Source organism: Gymnodraco acuticeps, unplaced genomic scaffold (assembly GCF_902827175.1).
Source record: "Gymnodraco acuticeps unplaced genomic scaffold, fGymAcu1.1, whole genome shotgun sequence".
In the NCBI taxonomy this organism is placed as follows: domain Eukaryota; kingdom Metazoa; phylum Chordata; class Actinopteri; order Perciformes; family Bathydraconidae; genus Gymnodraco; species Gymnodraco acuticeps.
This window is the reverse complement of record NW_022990158.1, coordinates 1,750,667-1,759,343: the sequence shown is the minus strand read 5'-3', so window position 1 is coordinate 1,759,343 and position 8,677 is coordinate 1,750,667. Positions and strand designations below refer to the sequence as shown.

Genomic DNA, 8,677 nt, shown 5'->3' with positions numbered 1-8,677 from the left:
TTTCAAAATCTCACATGTTTTGCCCCAATCACCTCAGAAACAGACATCACAGTTCTTAGAACTAGAAAATAATCACCTGAATATACTTTTGATTCATTGGGCATTACATTCCTTCAAGATCTTTTAGATCAACATAGGATGAAAAGATAATAAGGAACTACGGGTCATTGTAAAAATGTTATGGCCCTAATTAATGTTAATCACAATAGTTACTTCTCTCTATTGTCTTTGTACTGTGCTGTTAACTGGAATTTGTATACCATTGTACACCATTTCCTTGAGTAAAAAAATCGGGCTGACAAAAATAAATACCTGTATGTTTAAATTTTTACTCATAATTTATACACAGTACATACATATTTTTTGTTATGTTCACCTTCGTTTTGTACCGGTGTCCCAAAACTGTTAATAGTTAATGTAAACTCTCAACTTAGATATTATTCTAAACTATTTCTTTACCAACATTTTGAAAATGAATAAATGACGTTGGTACATACAGTAATTTATTTGCTGATACAAACTATAGAGCAACTGTAGAGCAGCAATAAGGGGTATTTGTATCCACATAGAAAAAAATCACTGCTCACTCAATGTTTATAAAATATGACACTTTATAAATATATGAAAAGAATAGTTAATATACCCGCATTCAGGAATTATACACTTCACTCCTTGTTACTGCTTGTTGACTAATTGTAAAGTAGTGTTGAATAAATGCTGGACAATTTGTTATTGAGTTCCCAGGGAAAAGTCTTTTTGGTAAAGCATTTTTGTCCCGCAAACTCAAATCACTGTAAATTGTAATTCTACCAGCACATATTAATAATCATCATGGGTACACATTACATACAAATATATCAATACCAAGAGAAAATAGTCTTAATTTATCTCAGTTGCAGAACCAGCATTGTCAAAATAAAGTGTACTGTGAGGTAAACATTTACGTATTATAATGTCATATGAGGAATGTGCAATGACATCTACAGGGTCATGCCATAATGCCAAAGCTTGAGCCGTGAGTTAATTATTCACTTTGAGAAGTGAAAATGCATTAAAAAGTCAAAAAAAGAAAGACATCTGCATCCTTTACAGGATAAAAACTTCAGTTAAAATCACAAAAGGTTGGATGTTATCCATGAAGTCCACAACCTTTTCAAGGGTCCTCAAGCCAAACTGCCATTCAGGCAGTTTTAAGTCTGTCTTTATCTTTATTATGCAAGATATTCAAATCCTCTTGAAAAATCTGTGTTCAGTCTTAATTATGCTGTGACAGTTTCCCAATAGAATAATTACTGTCACTCAGACCACATGTAGGTAAGTAGATCTGAAGTCTGTTCCAAGTGCGTTTTTAGCGTTGCATTTGTAAATGCCAGAGTGCATGAGCATAGGGTTCTGTATGACCAAACTGCCCTCCTCTGTCATGTAAATCCCTCCTTGCACTGCAAACCGGTTATGTGGAGCCAGCGTTGTGCGTCCAGGCAACGTCCATGAAATATCCGGCTTGGGAATACCGGACGCAACACAGTTTAACTTCACTGGGGATCCCCGGTTGACTCTTGTGATTGAAGTCAGCATATTGGTGACACGTGGGGGGGAAAACCATAACAGCCACTGGGTAGGATAGCGTTGACGAACCAAAAGCGTTGAACGCTTTACAGGTGTATGTTCCTCTGTCAAAAGTGGCGACATGCCTGAGTTGGAGGGTGCCATTGGTAAGAAAAGATACCCGGCCAATCGTTTGAGGTTTGTCCAAAACAAGACCATTAGGGAGGGTCCATGTGATGGTTGCCTGCGGCCAGCCATCCACCGTGCAGGGTAGGTTGAGATTTAGACCGTAAGTAATCTTCATCCCACCTGCAAAAATTAAATTATAACAGTAAGTTAATATCCTGCCAGAATTGATTGATAAAAAAAAAAATCAATGCAACATGAACAGATTTCCAATCAGTTCTTCATATGCTTTCAGGGTGTTTTCAAACCTGCGTTGTTTAATTTAATTTAATTGACTTGGTTTGATACCCTTGGAACGATCTGAAAACACAAATGATCCTTGTGTGTGGTCTAAAACAATGGCACCAAGACCCTTTCAAGACAGTGGTCTCATACCAGTCAAAAAAGTACTCTTGAGCAGTTTGTTAGTGATTGGAATTTTGGAAGAAGGAACCCTTCTTCAGGCTTTATCGATTTAAGACACATTGTTAAATGTCCTCATGTGACTTTGAGTGATGCGTTTTGGTTAATGTCTAAACTAAGTGGAATGCAACAAGTTACCAACCCTTCTAGTGATTTGATCCAGAGCAAACTAAACAGTAGGTTTGAAAACACCTTTAGTTTATTGACAAAGCTAAGGAGTATTTTGCTTCCTTAATTTAAGATGAAAAAGCATACCTGGGGTTCCCCTGATCAATGGCTTTCTTCCCGCCTCCAGCGCATAACGTTTCTCTGCCTGTCCTGCCACATTTTTTGCCAGGCACCGGTATACTCCCTTATCACTTGCAACCGGATGAGAGATCTGTAGAGTTCCGTTACCCAGATGATGTGTGAAGCGTTGGAGTTTAACACCAGGGGCTAACATTGTCCCGTTGGGTAGAACCCATGCAAATTCCGGGTGTGGCTTGCCACGAGCAGGGCACTCCAGGAAGAACACCCTTGTGTCTTGCTTTATTGGTAAGATTTCAATATTGGGAAAAGCAAAACTTGGTTTCTCTGCTATTGATGCCACATCTAACTCAACCAAAAGTGAGGCTTCACCCAGATTGTTTTTAGCAAAACATGTGTACCTTCCTTCATCTGCTTTCCTCACTCCTCTCAGCTCCAAGCTCCCATTCCGGTGGACTTGGAAGCGCCCGCCTAGGTACAGTGATGGGAGCGAATGGCCATAAGGAGTTACCCATGATACTCTTGGTTCGGGTTTTCCTTCCACTCTGCAATCAAGGTGAGCGGTTTGGTAAGAAACTGCCAAAACCTTTGTGGTGCTCCTCCCTTTCATGCCATTGATAAAGGGTTCCTGGAGTTCAACTTCAAGTTTCATGTTTTTAACATCATCACCAGCAGAATTGCGTGCAACACATGCATATTTGCCTTCGTCTGCCATTTGAACTTTTTTCACCACTAACGTCCCGTCGTCCGTGAATTGATATCTATCTGATGAGATAGATATCAAAACATTTCTTGGTGAGATCCACATGATTTTTGGAGTAGGTTCACCAGTTGCCAGACAACTAAATGTAGCCGATTCGCCTAACTTTACTGTAACCAGTGATTGGGATTTCAACCCAATTGTCGGGGCATTCGGTCCCACCTTGACGCTAACTTTTCTTTCGTCCTTGCCCAGTTTGTTCTTGGCATAACAGGTATAGTCACCCTCATCTCTCTTGCCCATTTGCTGTAGAAGTAAAGTTCCATTGCCAAAGATAACATAGCGGCGGTTGCGATGTCCGCTGTCATCCGATTGAAGGGCATTGTTAATTAAAGTTCCATCTGGAAGGCTCCATGTAACTTCTGGATCAGGAAGGCCTGTTGCAACACAGTCCACCTAAAAAAAAAGCAAAGCAGGTTAAATTTGTGGAGGAAGTAGTTGATTTAATTTAAACTCTTAAATATTTGCTGTAAATTTGTTTATGGTTGATTTTAAATTGTTCTTGAATGCAAGAAATGTATGTCATATATTAACAATAAAGTAACTGAATGTTTCGTGATATGCTTTATCATTGTTTACCGTGTTTATTCACATGTTAAGCTGCTAAAATCAATAAATGGTGGCCCTTAAAGAAACAATGAAAATGTTATGTAAATGAGACCATTGTCTTATCATGATCAAATGTATTACTATTTGCATAAACTACAAAATGTAGAAAAACTAAAGAATACCCTTTAAAACACAGGTGTTGGACCTGGCCTATCAAACATTAAAAGATGTCCAAAATCTACCTGGAAATTCTCTCCAAAAGTGACCCTGGTCTGTGCAGTCCTCACATGTTCGATTTTGGGAGGGGTCATAATCACCTCCACCTGAAAAATGTAAATACATTAGGAAATACAAGCAAATACATTTTTCAAATACAGACAAAAATCTATGAAAACTTGCCTGTGAAATATAAAGAGAAAATTAGACATTAAAATCCTATGATTAACAAACCCTGGGGACAGACCACATATTTGGCTCTTATAGTATAGGTAGTTTAACAGTGACTTTGTCAATCATAAATAAAGCACTTGTTGTGACTCGACAGATATGTTAGGTTTAGTTATGTTTTTACTCTAGTTTTGTGTTTTGATCTTGTCACTTCCTGTTTTTATTTTAAAAGTAATCTTTCCTGTCATTCCAGATCCCACATTTCCTGCCTTTGTGTGTTTCCCGCCCGTGAGATTGCTTGGCCCTGCCCTGATTGTTTTCACCTGTGGCCATCCCCCTCACCTATATATAGCCCTGGTGTTTCTTTGTTCCTTTGCCAGTTAGTTATGTTTCATGTCGTGAGCACCTAGGCCTTTTGACTCCTGATACCTACCTTGAGATTTAGACCTTTTGCCAAGTGAGTGTTTGTGTTGCCGTACAACTTCCTTTTGGCTATTTAACTACTTTCTATTTTTTGAAAGTACGATTTAGTTTTTGTTATTAAAGAACATTCTATTTTTGGACAACTGTCTTCGAGTCCTGCTTTTGGGTCCTGTGTCCTGGTTCATAACTGCACTGACCAAAGACCTTCCTCAGCCAGAAAGGAAAAAAAGACTAGTGGATCAGAGTTGGCAGGAAAATAAAGGTGCCTGAAGACCTTATGTGTCCTGTTCATACCTGGAACAGCTCCATATCCTCCCCATTGGGCCGCTGAAAGACACACAGATAATTTCCACCATCCAGCTCTGTTAGCTGAAGTATCCTCAGTGTCCCATTACGGAAAACTTTAATTGGTCTCTCTGGACTGCGGGCAGATGGGGAAGAGAATAGAGGTTGAACAAAAGCAGTCAGTGAAGTTATATGGAAACTAAAACCAATGTATTTATTTATAACATAGTGAACTGATTCACAAATTTGCAAAAATAAGTTACCTGTATTGGTGTTCGATGATGGTTTTGGAGGGAAGCTGCCAGTAGGTCCCTCTTGTGGATCCGGTAGACTCTGGACAGTGGAGGTAGACAGCAGAACCATACATAGCCGAGACAGAGTGCTGTCGGGAAGGCACACCATGTCGTTGGGTTGTTGGAGGGATGGGGAGAGGAGAAGGCTGGCGTGAGAAGGAGTGGGGTTCGGACCTCACCTCCAGCTGGATCACTCTTTTGGCTATGCCAACAGCATTAGTGGCCAAACACTCGTAACTGTGGAAGGTTTTACATTACACTGGTGAAAACCTAGAACAACAGTCAGAGAAGAACATTTGAAATGGCCTGAAAACTTTGACTAACATGTCATGAAAATCCATTAATAGTTGTCAAAACAAAAACATTAAAAGGTAAACTTGGGGAAGTGCTATTGAAAACTTAAAATTAGATCTCTAAGACGGGATTTATTTCCTCGGGACTATGTTAGTGTATACAAAATGTAATGGCATCCGATCCAATACTTCAGTCTGGACCAAATTGCCAACCATACTGCTAGCATGGTAAAAGTAATATTACAGAAGTAGCGTATGATATTTTCATGCCTGTAAACTTTCATTCCAATTGATGTTATTGGCATGTTTCTCCCTTTTATCAGTTTTAAATTATATTTGACTAGGTTTAGTGAACACATTCTGATGTAGCGAGGTGCGTCAACTAAAACCTTGTATTTGTATATTGTAGGTACAATTAATTACCAGTGCAGAGACAGAAAGACTGAATCATAAAATGAAGTTAAATAAGTACACATCTCATACCTCCCAGCATCAGCTGGCGAAACATTCTTCACATACAGTGTCCCATTGGGGAAGACAAAGAGCCTGCGTCCAAGATACTGTGTTGGCTTAACATGGACTCCAGCTGGCAGCATCCATTTCAGAGTAGGCACTGGTTCGCCCTTTACAGTGCAGTGGACATACACACTCCTGCCTGGTAAATGGGATTGTATTAGTTTAGAAATCTTGCAAACATTTTATTGTCTTTTACAAGCCATATAATGAGGAAAACCTCCTGTTATTGGAGATGTAAAAGTTTGTATTATACCTGGCTGAATGATCACAGTATCCATTCCTCCTTCACTGATGCTTGGAGGCAGGGCTGCCACATGGAGATGGTAAGTGATTGTATCAGCACCTGCTGCATTGCTTGCAATACACTTATAGTCCCCTTTGCTGGAGAAATTTAGAGAATGAATTTGAAGTGTTCCATTTTGAAGCAGCGACAGGGAAGAAAGGGGAGTGCCAACAGTCCCAACTTCACGTACAAACGTCCTGTCTGGAAGAATCCAGGAAATCTGGGCAGGTGGTTTTCCCGAAGCGAAACAGTCAAGATTCACATTTTTCCCTAGGTAAACTGCTATCTCTGTGGACGCCGGCTGCCGGATTTTGGGTGCCTCGGTCTGGACAGCTAGAGTGATGACCATGCGATCTGATCCAAAGCTGTTCTGGGCTGTGCAGAGGTACTGGCCTCTATCCTGGAGCTGGATGTTTTTTATAACAAAAGTTCCATTTTTGAAGACTTCAAAACGAGGACCATGCTTGGTGTTGGCTGGGATTGTGGCACCTGAGAGGAAAATATAAATGATAAAGATAAAATGGGACAGGGGAGTTTTTAATTATGATTCATGTTTTTCAGGACTGATCGTGCCACATTTCCGTTTCTGGCCTTCTCCAATGACTTTTTCATTCTTTCTCCATTACCTGTAGAGACTTTGGTCCATGCGATGTTGGGTTCAGGGTTCCCCGTTGCTTTGCAGGACAGAAACACATCACTCTCAGCCAGTACTGACATACTAGCTGTGGTTACCGTGGTAATATGGGGCTTCAGCCCACCACTTCCAGCACCAAGAATCCATGGGAAAGGAGGTGCAGCTGTGGGCCGACGAGAGTTGAACCGGCCTGCTACAAAGACACATTTAAACATAAAATAATCCCTTATCACATTATCAAAATATACTCAAATAAACTGCTTACTTTCCTTAAGAAATTAATTGCCTATATCTTTTTCAATGGTGCATCTACCTCCAACAGGCCATTGACCTCCATACAGAACTCCAGGGGTGGTGGGGTGGTAAGAACGAGGGGATGGACTGAAACTATAGAATGATGATGATGAAGATTTAGCTGGGTTCAAAGGTTGCTGCTTGTAATTGTGATAGCTAGTGCGAGGTTTGGGTGTCACCATCCTCCCCAGCTGTATGATTCGATCGAGCTGAGCCTGGAAAAATCAAAATGTAATTTACTATATTTTTAAATATTATCGTATTACCCATTTTGAAAATAGATCCCATCTCTTAGAGCTGGTTTATTGTCAATGCCATCTTTAGCAATTGTCCTGTGTTCTAAAAGCACTGAGGAACATTTAAATGCAGATAAAATGATATTGTGTACACACAACACCACCCATCTCATATTAACTCATCATACTTGTCTGTATCTGTTCCTCAGCCTTGACAGAAACAGTTGATCTCTGTTTTGTGTCCTTCCATCCACATCATGATTTTGTTGATGATGATGTGGCACATGAGGATAAGCGACTATAACTCTGGAGTTTCCCATTGTTCCAAACACTGTCGGTGTGGGTTTCGCTGTTTCAGCTGTGATCTCTGGTCGGTTGGTTACAAAGGGGATGTGAGCCCAAGGATGGGGGAGAAACCAGGGTCGTTGTGTTGGCACAAGGTGTGACCCTGTACCTACAAAAAGACAAATTGATGAAATATCCAACAACACAAACTGTCAACATTTGATTTTCAAATCATAAAAAAACATCAACCCTACATAAAATGTACTTTTGTTAAGGCGAGACACCCCAGGTGAATAGGGTAATTTTTTTTAACTTAAAAGTATCAGCTAGAAATTTCTCCAGTTAATTACTTACAATAAGGCAATTGTCTTTTGTATTACAAGTTTTCTGAAATAGCATGTTTAAATATGCAAATTATCCATTATCTCATGAAATATGCACATATTTTAACACATTTCAGGAATCGAAATCTGAACTTTGGATATAGCCAGGTTCAAAATTCTTGTTTCATTTTGTAGTCATATTAGTATCTAAGGCTTTTACAGAAGGGATTTTGGATATCTCTTTTTATCACTCCATAAATCAGAAAATACTGTCAACAGCCCTAAAATATCAATTTTCGCCATGTTTTAGGTATACAATGTTGTATAATTCAGGCTATGAATGATATATGAACAAACCCTTCTGTAAAAGCCTTCATAATATTGATAGGAATATAACTGGAAGGTTTGGTGTATCTACGTGCTACTGAAGTTGAAATTTCGAACTCAGAGTAGGAGAAAAAACTCATTTTGAGAAAACGACCTTTAAAGATTGCAGTGAGGCGCTAGCTAAACCCTCCTGTTCTTTGGATGACAGCTTGCGCCTCGACGCACTCCGTCACCGTGAAGGTATTTCATGTTCGGAGTCATTTGTTTTTTGTATAACCTTGCTTCGTGCAAGTGACAATTGTTGTCGTCTTCTCTGTGAACGTTTTTTTCCCCGTTCTTTTGCTATTTTGAGATTTCAATTTATAGCGGAAAGCTAACCAGGAAGTGTTTTAGCACACCACGTGATGCAT

The 8,677-nt window shown here is 39.7% G+C and overlaps 1 protein-coding gene across 1 annotated transcript in view; it reads right to left on the bottom strand.

Moving 5' to 3' along the window:
• Positions 1-340: 340 nt before the first annotated feature.
• Positions 341-8,677, bottom strand: part of si:ch211-159i8.4 (matrix-remodeling-associated protein 5) — a 31,257-nt gene continuing 22,920 nt past the window's right edge. The window contains 11 exon segments of the mRNA XM_034217396.1: positions 341-1,593; positions 1,595-1,854; positions 2,389-3,535; positions 3,931-4,011; positions 4,793-4,919; positions 5,047-5,313; positions 5,853-6,024; positions 6,139-6,657; positions 6,795-6,995; positions 7,116-7,311; positions 7,521-7,786. Coding sequence (XP_034073287.1) covers positions 1,300-1,593; positions 1,595-1,854; positions 2,389-3,535; positions 3,931-4,011; positions 4,793-4,919; positions 5,047-5,313; positions 5,853-6,024; positions 6,139-6,657; positions 6,795-6,995; positions 7,116-7,311; positions 7,521-7,786 — 3,530 coding nt within the window. The 3' untranslated portion in view covers positions 341-1,299.